The sequence below is a fragment of the Sinocyclocheilus grahami genome, unplaced genomic scaffold (assembly GCF_001515645.1).
Source record: "Sinocyclocheilus grahami isolate Dianchi unplaced genomic scaffold, SAMN03320097.WGS_v1.1 scaffold1332.1, whole genome shotgun sequence".
In the NCBI taxonomy this organism is placed as follows: Eukaryota; Metazoa; Chordata; class Actinopteri; order Cypriniformes; family Cyprinidae; genus Sinocyclocheilus; species Sinocyclocheilus grahami.
Genome location: NW_015506511.1, coordinates 133,617 through 155,927, shown reverse-complemented (window position 1 = coordinate 155,927; position 22,311 = coordinate 133,617). Strand labels below are relative to the sequence as shown.

General features: G+C 36.8%; 1 protein-coding gene across 1 annotated transcript in view; it reads right to left on the bottom strand.

Moving 5' to 3' along the window:
- Positions 1–7,685: 7,685 nt before the first annotated feature.
- The window catches only part of LOC107569311 (1-phosphatidylinositol 4,5-bisphosphate phosphodiesterase beta-3-like), a 64,226-nt gene continuing 49,600 nt past the window's right edge, over positions 7,686–22,311 (bottom strand). The window contains exons 19-34 of the mRNA XM_016255375.1: positions 21,382–21,506; positions 21,128–21,282; positions 20,845–21,006; positions 20,618–20,717; positions 20,408–20,512; positions 20,015–20,109; positions 19,246–19,378; positions 17,100–17,135; positions 16,875–16,984; positions 15,998–16,107; positions 14,694–14,853; positions 14,480–14,556; positions 11,558–11,647; positions 9,253–9,310; positions 8,352–8,438; positions 7,686–8,082 (exon numbers count right to left, since the gene is read on the bottom strand). Of these exons, the coding sequence (XP_016110861.1) occupies positions 7,792–8,082; positions 8,352–8,438; positions 9,253–9,310; positions 11,558–11,647; positions 14,480–14,556; positions 14,694–14,853; positions 15,998–16,107; positions 16,875–16,984; positions 17,100–17,135; positions 19,246–19,378; positions 20,015–20,109; positions 20,408–20,512; positions 20,618–20,717; positions 20,845–21,006; positions 21,128–21,282; positions 21,382–21,506 (1,894 nt within the window). The 3' untranslated portion in view covers positions 7,686–7,791. The remainder of the gene's footprint in view (positions 8,083–8,351; positions 8,439–9,252; positions 9,311–11,557; positions 11,648–14,479; positions 14,557–14,693; positions 14,854–15,997; positions 16,108–16,874; positions 16,985–17,099; positions 17,136–19,245; positions 19,379–20,014; positions 20,110–20,407; positions 20,513–20,617; positions 20,718–20,844; positions 21,007–21,127; positions 21,283–21,381; positions 21,507–22,311) is intronic.

Genomic DNA, 22,311 nt, shown 5'->3' with positions numbered 1-22,311 from the left:
GGTGTCCCGGGCACCAATATTTATCATTCAGAAAAGATGAATCACTCTGACAGACTACACAAGTGGATACAGCCAAATCACAGCCTGGCTGATTTCTGGAACAACAGCACAATTGTTCATGTGATATTGCTTCGATGAACTTGCTCAGACGAGTTACAAAATAGCAGATTGGATGCATGAGGAGTTACAAGTGAGCAAGAAGAGGGGGACGTGGAAACCAAGGTCCTAGAGTCTGGAGGAAGGGTGGAGAAGCTCGTAGCCCAAGTTGCTTGAAGTCCAGTGTTACGTTTCCACAGTCTGTGATGATTTGGGGTGCAATGTAATCTGCTGGTGTTGGTCTATTGTGTTTTTTGAAAACCAACGTCACTGCACCCGTTTACCAAGAAATTTTGGAGCACTTCATGCTTCCTTCTGCTGACCAGCTTTTTGAAGATGCTGATTTCATTTTCCAGCAGGATTTGGCACCTGCCCACACTGCCAAAAGCACCAAAAGTTGGTTAAATGACCATGGTGTTGGTGTGCTTGACTGGCCAGCAAACTCACCAGACCTGAACTAATTCTATTCTATTCTAATTTGTTGAGATAGTGAATTGGTGGGTTTTTGTTAAATGTGAGCCAAAATCATCACAATTAAAAGAACCACAAGTTTCACAATTTGAGTTGAATTACTGAAATAAATGAACTTTTCCACGACATTCTAATTTATTGAGATGCACCTGTACATATTCTTTTGATAGATGTCAGGCATGACATTGGGGTGCCGGTTTTCCTTTCTCACTCTCATGGACCTGTCCACTGGAAAGAAAGAAAAAAAAAAACGACAGAAGCAGAGCAGAAAGAATGCTCTTGAAGGAAGCAGATGCTCACTGGGGAACAAAGCAGAAAGAGGGAGAGAGGAGACAAGCTTTGTGCTTGAAATACAAAAGCAGGAGATAAGAGAGAGAAAGAATGTGAAGCGTTCAGAAAAGAAATTACACCAATATCTAATTTAAGATTGACTGGCTGCTGTGAGAGAACCTGAATGCGCAGGTTATGTGCCTCAGATATGGAGTGAATTGGATTGTTCAATACATTGTTACATACTGTACAGTGGGGTTCGAAAGTCTGAGACCACATCTGGGATTTAAAATTGAATTTAGACATAATTTAAAAGATTTATGAATTTGAATAGTTGAAAGAAGCATTTATGACATAAAACTAATTTGACATTCTGTTCTACTAAGCAAATAAGCATATCAGTGAACTCTTTTGTTTAGACAGTTAAACCTTTTCTTTTTTTTAATCTTTAGATCATCTCAAATCATGCCGGAGAACATGATCATCAGGTCTGATGCAAACTTGTGGAGTTCCTGCAGCTTGAGTGTCATAAAAGCAAAATTACAATAACATACTAAGACATTACAATATAAATGTGAATTTTACAGTTAACTTAACATGCTTTTGTGGTTTTGGTTTTTCCTAATGTTGTAATATTGCCTTATGTTACCCAATTTCGCTTTTTGGGATTTTTTTAATGCGTGTTAAATGTTAGTTTTTTTCCCCTAGTAATAACCTTCATTGCATGTATCCAAATAAATTAATATCCTAATATTTCATGAGATTGCTTGAGTAATTGTGTTTTTCAGTCACTTTTGCGTGAACATTTGATGCAAAGCTGAAATCAGAAATAGCCTAGAGCTCCAACCAACATATTTGCAAAATCGTTGTACCACAAAAAACAACCCTTGCAAAGCTGTATATCAAAGGAAACAGGCCCTTTCTACTGTCTCTATCTTCACACAGTCTAAAGACTGGAGAGGCTTGTGTACTTAGAAGCTGTTAAAGGGTCCTAGGAACATACCTGTAGGTGTAAAGTATTGGAGTAAACTCTGCCTAGGAATTCCATTCATCTCTGAGGCGCTTTCATTAGCCTCACAGTTATTGCCCTTTTTTTGACAGTTACTCTAAAAACGAAACAAATTCCCTCTTCCATCTCAAACTCTATGGTAAAACTGCAGCAACTAGTCAAAAATAGCATAAAGGTTACTCTGAAGATTACGTTTCACAGATGCCTTTTCAAAAGAAATAATTAGAAAACAACTGAATGCATTAACTCTGCAAAACAGAGTCATATGATAAGAGACTACTATCTGTTTTCAAGCCATCATTGTACAGCAATAATATTCAACATCGGGATACTTTATGCATGTGTGATTTTATGGTACTGAGTGATAATTATGGAATAGTTATCTATTCATTACCTGTTAACCCCTTTTTGAGCATATACCTGAAAATGAATTTTCCAACTGTCGTAAATATTCAATGCTTTGGAGCACAGACTTAAGTTTGGTGCCTTTGTAAAGAAGACACTTGGCTGATTATGTGAAGTGAAAAAAGTTTAAAAAGTGAAACTGAAAAAAAAAAGCTATAGAAGTTAGCAATTGCCATAGACTGTAAAAATAGATGGAGGACACATCTCCACTTCTTTTCACTATATAGGAAAGTGAAGCCAAAACATCCCAGTATGGCTGTTGTCATCTTGCGCCGATGATGTCATTTGGAGCCCGAGTCTGCAGTAGTGATTGAACTTATTAAAAAAACAAACACTTGAACATACATCAGTGTGATCAGAACTACCTAGTGACAGAAACCATATCTGGGAAAAACTTATGTTTATGACCAATACTGCAGCCAGCCACCAGATGGTGATCAAATTATTTTGGCTTCAGTTTTCAGGACGTGGCAAACTTGGCAAGTGCCAAAACCTTTACTAAGTTTCGTAATATTCCGATGAAAAAAAATAACGTTTTTCGGTCAAAAATGACCAAACAGCACATTTTCCAAAGGTGTTGTGCTTTACATTGTTTAGACAATTTACATATTTGTCCCAGGTCTTGGGTTCAAAACTTGACTCACAACATCACTCATAACCAGTGTTGGGGAAAGTTACTTTTAAAAGTAATGCATTATAATATTGCGTTACTCCCTAAAAAAAGTAACTAATTACGTTACTTAGTTACTTTTTATGGAAAGTAATGCATTACGTTACTTTTTAGTTACTTTTTAAATCTGGGCAGGGCTTGCTTGTTTGTTTTTAATATAAAAAAAGTTATTCTTTTACAAACATAAGAGAAATTAATACACCTCAGGCTGAAGGAAATGTAAATTCACGTCTGTACAGTAGAGGGCGCAGCGCAAACAAATCGCATGAAGAATATGACGCAGGAGAAGAAAGTTCAACACTATTCAGCAATAACTAACCAATAACATTTTTGATTATAAGTATGGTTAAATTGGATCATCGAAAGTCAGTAGCAAAGACACTGGTTAATAAAATGGGATTAAATACATAAATTATATTTGTCTTATTTAACATAATTATTGCAGGTTCGTATAATATTCTGAGTTTGCATTTGACTGTTTTTATTCATTTTGAGGAATACTGAATCTGTTTTTGTGCAGGTGAGACGAGTAAACATGTTCATATTTAGTCTAGAACTACAGTAAGATCATGTTCACACACAATGTTCTGCACTTACTCCTGATTTCTCTCAACATGGCAACACCAGAGCTGTCAGTCAATACATGGAAACAAAGTAACTGGAGTTACTTATTTGAAAAAGCAACTCAGATATTTCCTTCTAAATGAAAAAGTAATGCGTTACTTTACTAGTTACTTAAAAAAAGTAATCTGATTACGTAACTTGCGTTACTTGTAATGCATCACTGCTTATAACCCAATAACCCCAGCCTTAGACACAAATAATAATTACACTAAAAATACTAAATACTAAAAATTCATGGTAGCACTTTAGTTTAGGGACCAATTCTCATTATTAACTTGCTTATTAGCATGCATATAGCATATTTTTGTTTATTAGTAGCAGCCTTTACTTAAAAAACACATACTAATGCCTTATTCTGCATGACCATATTTTAGACCCCTTAATCCACCCCGTACCTACACTTATCAACTACCTTACTAACTATTAATAAGCAGCAAATTAGGAGTTTATTGAAGCAGAAGTCATAGTTAATAGTGAGAATTGGTCCCCAAACTAAAGTGTGACCACCATATTCGCATAACCATGCATTTTTTACATGAAAGTAAAACTTTCTGTATCATTAACTAAAACTTAATCTAAAACTATCAAAAATCATCAGTTAAACAAAATAAAAATATATTAAAAACTTGAACTCAAAGTACATGAAAATTACAACTATAGCCTTGCCAACTACAGTTCTGTTTATAAGTTCACATAACCCTCGCAGAATATGCAAAATGTTAATAATTTTAACAAAAGAACATTCGTGAAAATTGTAATAACTGAATTTATAAAAAATTACCCCATTCATAAGTTTACATTACTATAGGATGATTACATTACTATAGGATCTTCAATAACATACTTTAAAAAATACATTATATATATACATATATATATATATAAACTAATAAAAATGGCAAAAGCACATAAAATTATAAATTAATTTACATTTCAAATAAAATAATAAATACTAAAATACTATATAAATATTACTGGTCACAGGAAAATTGCTATTTTTTTATTTCCACTCTAGAAAATATTTAGAAGGATCTAGTAATAAAAGTTTTTCATATTTGAAGATGTCTCGCACACCTTCATCATGTCACGTAATCACTTGACGTATTTCATGAAAGAACACCACCATTTCACAATCTGAAAACTTGTTCACATCCTATAAAAAGGAGAACTGAAAAAGGGAAGCCCAAGCAAAACATTTTTGACAATGTCATGTATTTATTGAATGTACAGTTATATTATTTATTGAAATTGTAAAAATTACATCCAGAGTAATAATTTTCCCTTTAAACAAGGCAGACCAGTACACTATCTACATACAGTGTTAACAAAGGAGTGTTTCAGTAGAAAGGTGATAAAGAGACACATGCAGAAAGAGAGAGAGAGAAACTGAACTCACAAAACTGAGAGATATGTACTTGGTTAAAGCTGTAACTGAGGCCGAGCAGAAGTTAGCCCTTAGGTAAGCATGTTTTGTCCCTTAAAGTCTGACTGCAGTCTTCACTGATTTCAGTACACACGCCAGCATCACTCACTTTGGCCCACATGTGTGATGGACCAGCCTGGCTTGTCCCCTGAGGATGTCCGATTATAGACTGAAATGAGCTAATGTCTTGCTTTAAAAAAAAAAAAAACCCTGTACCAACAACAAACTCAATTTACAGAACATGCTTTGCAGAAGCATTAATAAAAGGTGCTAAAATCAAAACAAAATACAAAATCAGAACCTGAAACTGAATTTTGTCCCATTTTAAGACACTAAAAAAATGGGTTTCTAAATCACATCATTTCAAAAAAGGAAATGGTGTTTTTTTTTAAATGATAAAATAGCGCCATTCAACCATTACTACCGTCAATACACACAAGAGAACCATAATGTGATATTACATAGGCACAATATAGGATCATGCCACTGTAAAGAACAAGACAATCATAAAGTGTCAAGAAAAAAAAAAAAAAAAAGGGCAATAAAGCATTTGGTGTTCTCAAAAAAAAAAAAAAAAAAACACCTGCTCTGCATTTTAACCAAGAAATAAAATGCCAGACAGGCAGCAGAAGATGGTGCTTAGGATGACTGTATAGTGTGTGTGTGTGTTGTTGGGACACTAAACCAGCCTAAGACGCAAACAAAAAGACAGACGTCACCCTCAACTTCTTCTCTAGTCAGTAGTTGAATTAATTACGTAAATCGATATAAACACATGTGGTTTCGACTGAAATACACATTAATATTTCCTGGTAGTATGTACAACACTAATATCCCTCTTCAAAGATAATGAGACATGGAGAGAGGAAATGTTGACATGCAAGTACCGTTTATCCCTGTTCATATGGGTATATAAAGCTGTCAACTTAACATATGAACACATTATATGGGCTGAGTCATATAAACTCACGCAAACCATTAATGCTCACTTCTCATAGCAAAAGATCTGACTTGAGCCCTTTTGCCTTCTGGCTTTCTAAACTCTACTGTGCAGTATCCATTCTCACAGCCAGCGCTTACCTCACACATACATACATACATACAAACACACACTTTGTAAATCACACTAGGAAATATTATCATCCAAGCATGGAGAAGAACTGTCATGTCCATGATGCATATTAGGTTACTCGCTCAGCAAATGTAATTGTTTGATAATCATAAGTGCTGTAATCATTGTCTTTCTCAAAGTGCTTCCATCAAGATCATAAAGCACCAAGCACACCAATGTGAATGATGCTCGCTCAACTCCAACTGCCTTAATAATATTGAGCCACAGAGCCCTGAGAGACACAAAGAGAATGAAAAAAAAAGTTGGGGAAAAGACACACTTGGACATAGAACCAAAAAACTGACCAAATATATTAAAGTAAAAAGGAAGTGTGTGTGTGTGTGTGTACGGGGGGGGATGGGGGTTACAGCAACCAGATTACAGTACGAGAAAGCAAAATCCAACCATCATACATTCTAATGGATTAAAAAAGCCCTGGATTGTGGTGATCAGAGCTAAGCTGTAAAAGTCTTGCTTCAATCTCACATTAAAAACTCATCTTATATGCTTTGCTTTGTTGCATATTACGCAACATGACTCTGAATAGACCTTGATAAACCAGACATGGGATTTGTGTGCAGCGTTCCTGAGACGGGATGTGACGTGAAACTGCAGCGAGAACGCGGGTAGATTCAGCAGGGTTTGGCCAAAAATAAAATGGTGGTGCACGAAGTTTCCTAGACATCACTGGATTTCAGACAGTGTGAGATGCGGGATCACTGCCAATTACACAGATTCTGGATTAGATTAGATTAAGCCAACCGACAGAGAGACAGATACGGGGGAGGTACGGGAAAGACAGCGAGTGGGATTATGGGATTTTAGAAAGCATTAACTGGGTGAGAGAGTTCAAGCGAAGTACATGTAAATGTGAGGCACTTAAACATTTAAGTGTCTTTGGACATAAACACAATATACACTTTTAAGAAAAAAATGTGCAGAAATTGTATCTTTACACCTACAGCAGCTTGCCACTGGGACATTCCCCTTAAATTAACAACTTGGTACCTTATTAAGCCCTGAAAGTTATTACTTTAAGGGTACATATTACTACTCTGAAGTACTAATATGCACTTTTTAGGGGTAGATAGGTACAAAGTTGTCCCTTAAGGGTACTGCCAAAGTGGCAAGCAGTGAAATTTTTGCACATTTTTCAGACAGCGTGCTCGGGACCCGATCAACATTCACAAGACAGGATGTTTCGTCGCTGTGAAATGAATTGTGTTGGGGGGTGTATAAGCAACCGTCCATTTGGGCATTATTTTATAAACACGTACCTTCTAGTCTAAGCATGAGCCTAGATTACTGCCAAATTTACACTGCCTCCTTCAGGACAACTCACTGCACTACACATAAAGCTGCAAAGTGCACAATATACATCAGAAATAAATAGAAAACCCCATCCCTCTGGTTTCCACAGGCATCTTACCTACAGGTGGTAGTATGTGCGAGAGACCACATTATTAAAGCTAAATAAAATCCACTGTTATGGATTAAAAAAGGAATTTGAATAAAAAGAAAGTAAAATGACATCAGGGTTGATTCAGACAGACAGTGGTAAAGTGTAAGCAAAAAAAACCCCCCAAAAAAACCCTTCCTCTAAAAATGCATACAACTTATAGCAATATTATATCTACTCTTAAAATCCGCTGCGGACAGAAATAGATTGGAGAGAGAGATAAGAAAACAAAAAAACAAAAATGGTAGTATCACTAGTACACTCCTGTAGTATCTGTCTCTGACTTGACAGGAGTGTTTGAGGTGGAGGAGGGGTCCAGCAGTGAGGGCGAGATATTGCCCATGCTGCTCCAGCTGTGGTTGGGGGAGGAATAAGGGGGCGTGCTGCAGTTAGAGGGGGGGCCGGAGCTGGGGCTGTCATTGGCCTGACCCATCAGAGTGTCTTTACGAGAGCCTTTGCTCTCGAGCTCCTGCAGGTACTGTGAGATCTCCTCTGGCAATAGCTTCAGCTCTGCCTCGCAGTCGCGTGTCAGACGGGCCTGATCCTACAGAGACAGGATGATTCAGAGTGCCATTCAACATTTGAAGTGAGGAGAAAAAAAAATGATCCAAGCTCACAAATATTATATCGCCTGTAACTATGGTATTTTGTCAGAAAATATAGTTATTGTGGTACTGGTACATTTCTGTAAGGGATACTTTTTAAGTTTTGCCTTAAATAGGAGGAATTGATCAGTAAAAGAAAATAATGTGACAATGATTTGGGACTAGCATGTCAGGAATGAAGGTGGAATAAATCTGTGTATGGACTGACCATAGGAACCTCCTCCTCTATTTTCTGAAGGATGTCCTTGTGAAGGACTTTTAAGTTCTCTTGACGCTTCCCTTGAGACACTTCCAGCTACACAAAGAGAGACAAAGAATTAAGGAAATTTATGAGGAAGACTGACCTTGTTTATTTGAACTTTTGTTTGGTATGGCTCAGAAAAACTTTGTCCTAACAAGGTGTGGGACAATAGTGATGAGTTTGTGTCCAAAAATGACGAGACACTCTATTGAGTGCTTGTCTACTAGACAGCTTTGTGGAGTAGGACCACTCTAGGGCAGAGCTACCCAGCACTGAAACACAAATAGAAACATCTGATATTTTCTGATTGGCTATGATTTTGTTGTCGTTACACACCAAGCTGATGATTGGTGATCGGAAAATGTTGTGCAGCATTAAGTGTCTGTCGCTGTAGTTTTTGTGCTGTGTCCCTGTCCCACAACGCTGGCAACTAGTTAGACCCACCTGGGTGGCTTTTCGAGCAATTGAGTATTTTGTGACAATCAATTCAATTCAATAAATGACAATCAGGGGTGCGTTTTCCAAAAGCAACTATGGTCGCAAGTTCAGTCGTTACCAATAGAGGCTGCTTATTAGTAACATATGGTATCGATACAAAAAAAAAAAGATTCTAGTATTGTACTGAAATTGTGGTATGGAGCCAACCCTACACTTTCGTCACCGCTAGTACTTAGATGTGGGTTCAGTGTGTCATGGCCTTTATGTGCTCAGTACAGACAGGAAAAACTGTTAAAAAAACTCACAATGGAAACAATGAGTGGCACCTAACTAGGACAAGGTGTAAAGCCTCAAGATTGTATAAAAAGATACATTTACACAAAAATCCAAATGGCACTAAATTCATAAACTTTTCCACAACTCTACTCACCTGACTGATTAAGGTGACCGAATCATGGATATGTTTTGTATTGATCTCATTCAGCTCCCTGCCGAGTGAGAGAATGACAGAAGGTTACGTTCCTTTTACATAACCATCGAGGTGCTCAGAGCAATGCTGGCCTCTCCAGTGGCTCCAGTGATGTTAATAGCTTTATAAGCCTCAGCAGCACATTCATAAATGGTCTAATTTCTCTCTATGATTACCCTTACATTTTACCTGACACGGTTTCAATAATAGGACAATGAGAAATATGGCTGCTTTTAAAGACATCTCTAGGCATCTTAGAACATCTCTGATTAAGATATAGGTCGGATTGTCTTTAAAAAAATTCAGAAAAAACATTAGGGCACATAACTGTATTTGTCCATATAATGAAAGTCAGTGGGGTCCAAAACAACAGTGAGACATGAGGGCCAGGATGATGATGACAGAATTTTCATTTTTAGGTGAACTATCCCTTTAAGGCAGATAATGTCCATTCTTTACAATCCATTCACAGGTCACTAATATTTCTATCGCATTTATCATTCATTTATCATGGTATCATAAATCCTTTGTGCTGCTGAGACAAGCCACTTAAAGGTATCGTTTGCCCAAAAATGAAAATTCATTAATCATTTACTCACCCTCATATTGTTTCAAACCTGTAACACTTACTTTCTTCTGTAAAACACAAATGAAGATAAGGTTTTTTATGTCCCTACAGTGGAAGTCAATGGTCACTAAAAATGCTTGTTACAAACATTCTTTAAAATATCTTCTGTGTTCTGCAGAAGAGAAAGTTTTACGGGTATGGAATGACAAGAGGGTGAGTGAATTATGACTGAATTTTCATTGCTGGGGGGAAACTAACCTTTTAACCCTAGACTGTCACTGTCACTGTCCTTGAGATGAGAAAAGCCATTACTCACGCCTCAGCCTTGTCCTTTTCTGCTTTCTTGGCCTCAATGATGCTGTTCACCCTCTTCCTGTCCAGAATCTTCTGTAACTCTTTCTTCTCTCTGCAAGCAGAAATGTGACATTTTATCATTTGTCCACAAACACACAAATGCAGCTCAAACACAAAGACAGGGTTCCCACTCTTTCATGAACACCAGATTCAAGGACTTTCAAGGACTTTTTAAAGCACCATTTATTTTATATCAAGCACCTATCAAATTCACACTCCAGAATATGTAGTTTCATGAAAGACCTTACAGTACTTAACATTTCACTTACACTTAATAAAGTAATAATGTTTTGAATGTGTAGGTTTCATAAATTTAGACCGTTTTGAGCAGTGTTCAAATGAATTTAATGAAATCCATTGAAGTCAGTACTGGTAATATTCAAATTCAATTTCTAAAATATTGATAAAATATGCATCAAACTGGTTTTGCTGTAGTTCTTGTACAAGATTTAAATTTGAAAGAATTTCTCAATTTTTAAATTAATAAAAAGTGGTTAAATGTTGTAATAACATGGTAAAACCTGATAACATTAAACATTTGCACATTCACTCAAAAGAGACGTTACTCATTAATAAATAAACTCAAGTCAAAATAATTTTGTAAATGACTTTTTATTGTAAATCCTATTTTTTCATCTTTGATTTAGAGGAATGCAGCTTTCAATAATAGGACAATGAGAAATATGGCTGCTTTTAAAGACATCTCTAGGCATCTTAGAACATCTCTGATTAAGATATAGGTCGGATTGTCTTTAAAAAAATTCAGAAAAAACATTAGGGCACATAACTGTATTTGTCCATATAATGAAAGTCAGTGGGGTCCAAAACAACAGTGAGACATGAGGGCCAGGATGATGATGACAGAATTTTCATTTTTAGGTGAACTATCCCTTTAAGGCAGATAATGTCCATTCTTTACAATCCATTCACAGGTCACTAATATTTCTATCGCATTTATCATTCATTTATCATGGTATCATAAATCCTTTGTGCTGCTGAGACAAGCCACTTAAAGGTATCGTTTGCCCAAAAATGAAAATTCATTAATCATTTACTCACCCTCATATTGTTTCAAACCTGTAACACTTACTTTCTTCTGTAAAACACAAATGAAGATAAGGTTTTTTATGTCCCTACAGTGGAAGTCAATGGTCACTAAAAATGCTTGTTACAAACATTCTTTAAAATATCTTCTGTGTTCTGCAGAAGAGAAAGTTTTACGGGTATGGAATGACAAGAGGGTGAGTGAATTATGACTGAATTTTCATTGCTGGGGGGAAACTAACCTTTTAACCCTAGACTGTCACTGTCACTGTCCTTGAGATGAGAAAAGCCATTACTCACGCCTCAGCCTTGTCCTTTTCTGCTTTCTTGGCCTCAATGATGCTGTTCACCCTCTTCCTGTCCAGAATCTTCTGTAACTCTTTCTTCTCTCTGCAAGCAGAAATGTGACATTTTATCATTTGTCCACAAACACACAAATGCAGCTCAAACACAAAGACAGGGTTCCCACTCTTTCATGAACACCAGATTCAAGGACTTTCAAGGACTTTTTAAAGCACCATTTATTTTATATCAAGCACCTATCAAATTCACACTCCAGAATATGTAGTTTCATGAAAGACCTTACAGTACTTAACATTTCACTTACACTTAATAAAGTAATAATGTTTTGAATGTGTAGGTTTCATAAATTTAGACCGTTTTGAGCAGTGTTCAAATGAATTTAATGAAATCCATTGAAGTCAGTACTGGTAATATTCAAATTCAATTTCTAAAATATTGATAAAATATGCATCAAACTGGTTTTGCTGTAGTTCTTGTACAAGATTTAAATTTGAAAGAATTTCTCAATTTTTAAATTAATAAAAAGTGGTTAAATGTTGTAATAACATGGTAAAACCTGATAACATTAAACATTTGCACATTCACTCAAAAGAGACGTTACTCATTAATAAATAAACTCAAGTCAAAATAATTTTGTAAATGACTTTTTATTGTAAATCCTATTTTTTCATCTTTGATTTAGAGGAATGCAGCTGCTCAAAGCAACAATATTTTTTGAAAATATTTTATGAACATTTTAAAACTTGTACATGTGCAAATCTGCAGAAAAAAAGAAAGAAAATAAATCCCATTTTTTCATCTTTGATTTAGAGGAATGCAGCTGCTCAAAGCAACAATATTTTTTGAAAATATTTTATGAACATTTTAAAACTTGTACATGTGCAAATCTGCAGAAAAAAAGAAAGAAAATAAATTTAAAAAAATAGGACTTTCTATTTGCTTTTAAACTGTAAACGCTTTTTACTAAGCTGTTTTTCCAATTTTTCAAGTTCTAAATTTTTCTCCTAGTTTTCAAATTCTACATAGAACTCCTAGGGAGTACATTTTTAGCCCATCTCCTATCCTGAAAATTCAGTCTTGCAGAGACTGACAAAAATGAGCTCCTAAAACTTACTGCCATATTCTGGAAGATAAATTCTTCTAACAGTGGTACAAGAGGATGAGATGCTGGTCCTTCAAGAGTCACTCTCAACTTATCTGTCCATAAAGCCTATAAAATAGTCTTCATGTATTTCACAACACTTCAGAATGTTATTCTTATTAAGTAGGGGTCATCCGTCATGCACGGATCTAATATAGGCTACTGATACACATGTCTCTATGCTTACTTTTCTTTTTAGGAGCGCTTGTCCTCCTAATTTAAAAAATTTAGGAGCACCTTCTGATCAATGATCAAAAATTTTGATCAAAAATTAGCCTTCCTAATATGAGGTGACATGTGACTCCTTAAAGTGAATTACAGGGGTATTTTCTTTTTACCTTTGCAATGGCATAATTTTCATCTGTCAAATTAAAAAAATTATGTTTATAAGCTTTTTTAAAATTTCTATTTAAAACAATATAATAAGAATTAGAATGAGACAAATAAGGTACCAATCATATGAAATTAGTATTAATAAAAAATTTATCTGTACTACAGAGGGTGCACAGAAGAACACAAAAGTGGCTTGAAGGTACATTTTCAGACGTTCAATGAGGCTCAGAGGTGGCATGAGTGCAATTAAATTCATGTGGAGATTAATGTTTTAAATATAACATTTTGAATACAGAAATATTAAACTATTTAAATAACTGAAATTATACCTAAAAATGAAACTGAAACCGCCAGCAGGTGGCGACAAGTCACTGATTTTATCACGGAATCATTCATTCAATTGATTTGTTCGAACAGCTGATTCATTCAGGAATGAAGCAAGTGACTGTCTTTATGAATGGGTAATCATGAATCACTGACTCACTAGATTTGTTTAAAAATGCACTTTCATTCATGAATGAAACACCTCTGTGTTTGCATTTAGAGATGCGCAGCGGCTGAGCTGTTACTTTATTTGGAACTATTTTCGTTGATGAAATAGAGTAAAATCAGGCAGTATTTGTTTATTGAACTGTTGTATTAAATCAATATCACATTTGCAAACTCCCTTAATAATTATTAAAAGCTGTCACTCTCCTTATCGCGATCTGTGGGCGCACAGAAAATGAGTGCGCGCGAGTGAGTTCTCAAGACTCAAAAGCACGTGCAAATGATAAGTTCCGTCATCTGTTATCGTGTTATAAAGGAGGAACCTGCGGGAATGAGTAGAATTGTTATTAATAGCCGCAATCCCGCGCCGAAATTCAAGACCTGCTCTGTGTTCTCTGCTAATAACCCGACTGTGAATGATGCGAGCGGCGTTATGTTGTCAGTGAGAAGCTGCAGCCGTGGCGGGGATGATTTTTGGTGTGCCGGCAGAACAACAACAATGCGCTACGTGTTTCTTTTCCCCTCATTTTTTCTAACTGACGGAAATCCGTTGTAGCGATGGAAAACTTTAATCCCTGTATATACAATATTAGAATGTTTGTGGGAGCGGGACACACACGTTGTGGGAACGGGCGATAACGGTCAGAAATTCAGCGGGAGCGGGATTAAGAAAACTGTCCCGCTCAGGGCTCTAGACTGCGCATCAACACAAGTTTTTTTTCGCACTACTCCATCTCCACCCCCAATCATTAGTGCCGTTTCGTTGTCTTTGACAGAACATATAGGACAATTTTTGAAATGGCGCCATAAAATTGATTTCAAATTTAATTCAAGCACTTTCAATGACTAATGTCTGTTTTCAAGTACTTTCCAGGCCTTGAATCCATATGTCTGAAATTCAAGTACTTTCAAGAAGCATGGGAACCCTGCAAAGAAACAAACAAAAAAAGTCTTACTTGTCACACACTTCCTTGAGTTTCTTGATCTGGGTTGCTTGGCATTCTAGGGCGACTTCCCTCAGTTTCTGATTGGCCTGACATAGAAGCACAGAGTCACAAAAGAATAAAACATTTTAGCAGTGAGTGTGTGTGTGTGTGTGTGTGTGTGTGTATAGTGTCTTACAGACCAGCTGTGATCACTGTGTCTTTGGGATATTGTTGTGTGTCATACCTCTTTGAGGTGGAATTGTTTATCCTCTTTCTCTGTCTGATGTTGTGCCTGTCTAAGTGCAAGAAGCTCCAGCATGTGCTCCTCTCTGAACTGCTCCATCTGTTTCTGCAGCTCCAGATTCAGCTTGTTAAATTCCCTCTGCACCGGCTCCTCTGACCCACTACACACACACAAACACCAAACACACGCAAATGCCCATTTAAAGGGGTCATATGATGCGATTTCAAGTTTTCCTTTCTCTTTGGAGTGTTACAAGCTGTTCGTGAATAGATAAGATCCCTAAAGTTGCAAAGACTAAAGTCTCAAACCCAAAAAGATATTCTTCATAAAAGTTAAGACTAGTCCACGCCCTCCTAAAACGCCTTGTTTAAACACACCCCCACATGTCTACGTCACTTGCCACTGATGATTCAAACACATTGCCACTGATGATTCAAAGAGTTTTGAGCAGTGTAGAGTAGCGCTTGTTGTTTGTCGTTTCTCCGATCACAAATGCAGACATGGTTTTATGTTTACGGGGCGCGATGCAACCCAACGCGTAAAAAGACAGTATAAGTCATTATAATCAGTAATTATGTCCCCACTGGATGCAACAAATGCCTTGTTTGTAATGGGTTTTATTGTTTTTGTCTCATCGCACCGGGACACGGCATCACAGTATGGTAAGGGGCGTAACATTTCCATCACATGCTTGAGGTATTCGGCCAATCACAACACACTGGATAGCTGGCCAATCAGAGCACACCTTGCTTTTCAGAACGATGAGCTTTGTAAAAATCGACGCGTTTCAGAAAGGCGGGGCATAGAGGAGCAACAATAATGTACAGTATGTGGAAATAATGTGTTTTTTTAACCTTAAACCGCATAAACACATTTCATTACACCAAATACACAAAATAATGTTCTTTTTAGCAACATCATATGACCCCTTTAATAATAATAATAATAGTAATGAATGAATGAATCACAAAAAAATTATTCAAAGCGAACTGTTTCCAATGTTCTTTTAACCAAGAGCCAGCAACCTTTTCTGACATTGATGTCCCTCCCTGCTTTAAACAATGTAAAATATCCATCAGAGGGTCTGAGCTCATTCTCTTCATTTATTCTCTGCTAAACACATGAGGACTGAACATTCATTTCAGTTTGGATGCTTTACCACTCTGAGCTCCTGACCTCTTGATCCTGACCATACTATGATCATAGTATGAATTACAGCAAACAGTTAGCACTCAAGCACAATATCCACCTGGCAAACATTAATTAATGTCAAAAGGTCAGCGTTGACTCCAAAATGTCCTCACTTTTTCTTCAGACTGGAACGCAGGCGCTTCTCCACCTGACTCCGTTTCCTCTGGAGGTCAGAGTTCAGCTGATTACAGCGAGTCCTTTGTTCCTTACTGAGAGCCCACATCTGAAACACACAAAAACACATTCTTTAAGTTATTGTTGAAAAGAGACAGCTGAACAAAAGAGAGGGGAATGGGATTGGGACTCGGCTTGCCCAAAGCATTGCTGCAGCTTTTGTCAGAGCGTTATGACTCTGATTTAAGTTTGCCATCCTTTTGCCACAGTACTATTGCAGTCAACATCGCTGTGGCAAAAGAATGGCAAACTTAAATCGATTCTAATTGACTAATGATGTTTCAAGGTGTTGATTCATTCTCGAAAACTGCATAGCTGGTCTTGTGCGCATTACCATTCCATATTCAGCAAATGATCAGACCTTCAAACAGCCATACAGCTACGAAATGCAACAACTGCAACAAATCCGAAAGACCAACTTGAAGATGTTGGGAAATCTGCATGGTGAAATCATTTGCCCCCATGCAAAATTCATAATTGACTACAATAATGACCGAATTTTGCTTGCAAAATTTTGCCAAACGGTAAATATGTCTGCACCATCTGATTTAATCTATTTACCAGTAGCAAAACCTAACAAACTATTACAAGACATGCTAGCTACATGTTCAAACATACTAGCAAAGCCTAGCAATGTGCAAAAACACCCTTTCTAGCCAGGCCTTCTCAACCTAACATCAAAGTTGGTCTGGACTGAACCTTTTTTTTAATCTAGTTAAAAATATATGCGCATATCTGGGTAAATGTGACCATGATGGTACATTCCCTACATAACACATAACCACAAGTGGTGTTGCAGTATAGAGTGCTTTTGACCTTTTTGAGATGTTTCTTTTTCAGCTCTTTGAGTTCCTTGCATTGCTTCTTCAACAGCTTCAAGTAGGAGTTGTGCTGTTTGAGCTCATCAGTGGACTGAGGTTCGATTACTGCAAAACACAAACAGACATACACCTTGTCCATGATCTACAACACCTCTCAAGCCCTTTGCAGGGGACGATTGACTGATGAAGATGAGCATACATGAGGGTGAGTGGATCTTACCTTTAAGAACATTGTTGACTAAATCTTCTTTTTGGCCTAAAATATATTACACAAACATTCAGGTCACTTAATGGACATGACATGCATATTCATAAGCAGACATTGCGATTCACGGTTCAGTATGTATTGCTGTTTTGAGATCACTGTTTCGGTACGGTTCAGTTTGAAAGCGGGAGGATGGGGGTATTCTTAATGTCTAATTAGAAATTTTCACAAGAATTTACTAATATTTGGTAATAGTTTGCCTTAAATGTAAAAACCTGTTTTGAATGACTAAATAAACATTTTCATGAAATAAACAGTTGTATACTCTACATTGTGTGGCAAAAACATAAATGTTATATAGGTGCATCTCAATAAATTAGAATGTCGTGGAAAAGTTAATTTCAGTAATTCAACTCAAATTGTGAAACTCGTGTATTAAATAAATTCAATGCACACAGACTGAAGTAGTTTAAGTCTTTGGTTCTTTTAATTGTGCCTCACATTTAACAAAAATCTCAACAAATTAGAACACTTCATAAGACCAATAAAAAAAATTTTTTTAGTGAATTGTTGGCCTTCTGGAATGTATGTTCATTTACTGTACATGTACTCAATACTTGGTAGGGGCTCCTTTTGCTTTAATTACTGCCTCAATTCGGTGTGGCATGGAGGTGATCAGTTTGTGGCACTGCTGAGGTGAACTGAGAGACCATTTTGAAGGCTCAGGAAACATTTGCAGGTGTTTTGAGTTGATTAGGGGATTGGCATGTCACCATATTGTAATTTGTTTAGATAGTGAATTGGTGGGTTTTTGTTAAATGTGAGCCAAAATCATCACAATTAAAAGAACCAAAGACTTAAACTACTTCAGTCTGTGTGCATTGAATTTATTTAATACACAAGTTTCACAATTTGAGTTGAATTACTGAAATAAAAAACTTTTCCACGACATTCTAATTTATTGAGATGCACCTGTAAAGAGCGCCTTAAATATAATAAACAAGAACATAGTTTAAAAGCAGTAGGACAGGGTAAATTCACAAATAAAGATAAATAAAATGCAAAAAAAAAAAAGTGTCAACACTGATTTTTTTTCCTGTAAATGTAAGGGACTCTATATTATGATTTCATTACAGCTAATGTTTTTCCCAGAAAAAAAAAATCTGGGTAAATTTAGAACTTCAAAAAGAAAAATATAGATATATTTTAAGTTTAATCATCACTCGCTTGCTGATAAATCAAACTGACTTGTGAAATATAAACTATAAATAATTCTCTGGAGAACACCTGTATGGAGGAGTGGGCCAAAATCCCTGCTGCAGTGTGTGCAAACCTGGTCAAGAACTACAGGAAGCGTCTGACCTCTGTAATTGTAAACAAAGGTTTCTGTACCAAATATTAAGTTCTATTTTTCTATTGTATCAAATACTTATTTCATGCAATAAAATGGAAATTAATTATTAAAAAAATCATACAATGTTATTTTCTGGATTTTTTTTTTATTCGGTCTCTCACAGTTGAGGTGTACCCACGATGAAAATTACAGATCTCTCCATTCTTTGTAAGTGGGAAAACTTGAAAAATCGGCAGTGTATCAAATACTTATTTGCCCCACTGTACAAACACTTCATAATATATTTGTTTATTCATTACACATGACAACTAAATTTAAACGTAGGGAATTCCCTATAAAAGCCATTTATAAAAGCTTATTAATTGTTGTCCACTTGTTAACAATGCTGCTGCTTCGAAGAAATAATCAAACGTCTTCTGCTATGCTTTGTTTCTGTAGTCGAGAGTGGCATGAAATGGTTTGGCTGTGAACTTGCAGAATGATGAATGGATGCAGTAACGTCACAGATGAACCATGCACTGTGCATTAGTGCAAGTTGTCACTCCAAATGTCTTCACCAAAACAGATCATCCATATGCTTTGTTAATCGTTGTTTATCACAGCACAAATGCATATGTTTGTTTTTTATTTGTTGTGCTATTTTTATTTTATTTATTTTTTTACAGAGAACCATTACACCCCTAGTAGACATCAGTAGAGAAATTAAACGACTGTAACATTATGGCCAAAACGCACACATGCACGGTGAGAGAATGATTGAGAGAAAGACAGCAGGAAAAAGTGACTGTTTCAGAGGTTAGACCAAACCTGATGCAGGAGGGTTCAGGACCTCGGTGACCACAGAAGGAATTATTGGAGACGGCAGAGGGCAGATAGGGTCAACAGAGGTCACAAAGCCAGAGTCAAACTTGTCTCCTTCCTCTTGTTTCACAGGTCCACCCTGCAGACACACACACACACACACACACACACACACACACACACACACACACACATTCACAGTATGTATTCACTGAATGGCTGAAATATCTGCAAGATGTTAGTTCATGTGGACATCTCACCCAAAACGAAAATTCATAATTTTCCCTCACCCTCATTTTATTCCAAAGCCATGTTCTTTCTTCCACGGAAGACAAAAGGAGAAACTTTGAATAATATATTTGACACTCGTCGTGTTGTTATAATAAATGGAAACGGGAGCTTTCAAGATTTCAAATGATTCAGTTATAAAATGAGTCAAAAGAATAATTTTCTTAGGAATAGGACTTCGCTATTTCTCTCATGAAGGAATACTTGGATGTCAGGATTTTCAGTGAACAACAAATTAAATTTCAGTCTGTTTCCCACACAAAAACAAAACAACAGGAACAACAGAAAGGTGAGCAAATGAAGACTTTTTCATTTTAGAGTGGGTTGCAAGTTCAGGTGGGAGATCACTAAAGGGGATTGACTGGTTGCAGAAATTCAAAATTGACGACAGTCACTGTTACCAGAATTTTATATAGGCTACTGTCAGACATTTGCTAAATGGCACCCATCTAAGTCTCAAACACACATAAAAACAGGCATGACTGACCTCAGTGGGATCCTCCATAAGTGCTAATAGCTGCTTTTCTCTCTGGGCCAGCAGAGAGAGATGTTTGATGGGGTTTGTCAGAGCCTCTGCATACTCTACACAAAAACAAGAGATAGACAGAGGGAAAACAGTAAGACTCAGCTAAAAAGGTTGACAAAGAGTATTAAAGAGAGGAAAGATCAGGGCTTATAAACAAAAGACTTTTGGTTTGAATCATACTCTGGGTGACATATGAGCCATCTTTTTATTTTACTTTATTTTATTAAAATATATATACACAAACATTTGCATTTGCACAGCCATATAGTCCACCAGCTGTTAATATTACGTCCATGTAGCAGATTACAAACTCATTGTCATGGCATTCATAGTCCCACAGATCTGTCTCCTTACCTTGGTGCTCATTGGGAATGTAGTCTTGTGCCTCAGTGTACACAAGCAGGGATGACAGCAAAAGCGGTTGGTTCAGCTCATTCTTCAGACAGATGTAGTGATATCCTAACACACACACACACACACACACACATAGCAGATGTGAGTAGATATTCAGCACAGTATCAGACTAACAGGTCTGTTAGATCACTGCCACGTATTGGCACAAACCTGGGCGCAGTGCCGATACTGGCAAGATACGATGGCCAATAAACTTCCCGTTTTCTTCATACACTGCTACTCGCAGAGATGCTAGGGTGGGCAACACCACCTAGAAAGACAGAAATGAACAGCATTTCATCTAATAAAAAAAGTGTAGATTAGTACAGTATTAGCTCCACAGTTTTCTGCATGACAGAACTGTCATTTTAGGACAAACTACTCCCTTCTTTTGTTACCTTGTTGAACATAAAGGTTTCATCATCCCAGACAGGGTCCAGAGAGTTGTTGTTAGATGTTTTCGTTCGATATTTCCTTTTAGTGTCTGCAGGAAGTCCAAACATGTCCACCTCCACGTAAACACCAACCTTCTTATCGTTCAGAAACTGACCTGAGATGATCTGTGTATGGGAGGGAAAAGTGAGAAATTATATGCCTGTACATATTACATTTAAAATTACACAGCAAAATAACTGACTATTACTATATCTTTAAACAGCACACTACATGTGCACAAAATACCTTGATTTTAATTGTGTTGGCTACGATGCCATCCACAATGCCCATAGTAAAGGGGTCAAAGTGTTTGTCCGTGCGTCTCATGAACTCCGGCTTGAGCAGATAACCACAGTGGCAGTTATATTCAAACACCCCCATGTTCAGCTGCATCGGCAAGTCTGAGAAAGAGAAGAATTAAGCTTATTTTAAGACAAATGAATAAAAACAACTAGACAGAAAGAAGAAGGCAATAACAGAGTGCTGTTTGCATATCTGACCGAGAGTTTGGAAGTTTAATGCCACCATTTGGCAACCCACGTTCCAGAAGAGCTGTGGCATATAGTTGCTAGAGTCCACACGTGTCCCTTTGGGGTAGATGCGACTCAGCTGCTTTTTATTGTATCTGAACACAGACATTTTGCTCAGGAAGAACAACATTACTTGAATATAAAAGCGCAAACATGTACACACCAAACATATATAACTAAAACTATTGCTGTGTCCTGATTCGTATATTATCCATCCTAAGTAGTATTCAAATTTAGAATAAAGAATGTTGAAATGAGTATCCCAAAGTTTCCTGGATGGTCTTCTATTTCTGGTGAAAATTCAGATCAGAACTACAAACACACACAAAAAAAAACACTCCATGAGTGTGCATGGATCTGCACTTCAAATTTCCACCAGAAATATTAGTCCACCTGGTGAAAACTAAAACTAAAAACACTGCAGATGTGCAATACTGTACATACAATATAGTAGGAAGAACTGTTGCACAGCGCAAATAAATGAACTAAACTGTGGAGTGTATATATGAGGACCTTAAAGAGTTAGTTCACCCAAAAATGAAAATTCTGTTATTTAGTTACTCACCCTCATGTCGTTTCAAACCCGTAAGACCTTTGTTCATCTTTGGAACACAAATTAAGATATTTTTGGTGGAATCTGAGAGCTGTCTGACCCTGCATAGACAGCAACGCAACTGAAATGTGTGTCAGCTGCGTAACACAGATATGCTGTTTCTGTTCAGATCAAATCACAACAACGTAGGAAACAGATCCGGTGTGACGCAGCTGACACTGAACAGCATACGCTGTTTACGTCCAGCGGATATTCTCCAAAATGGCACCAGGGTGATGCAGAGGAGACGAATTGTCGACTAAAGTCGTTATTTTTTTTTCTTTTGCACCCAAAAAGTATTCTCGTAG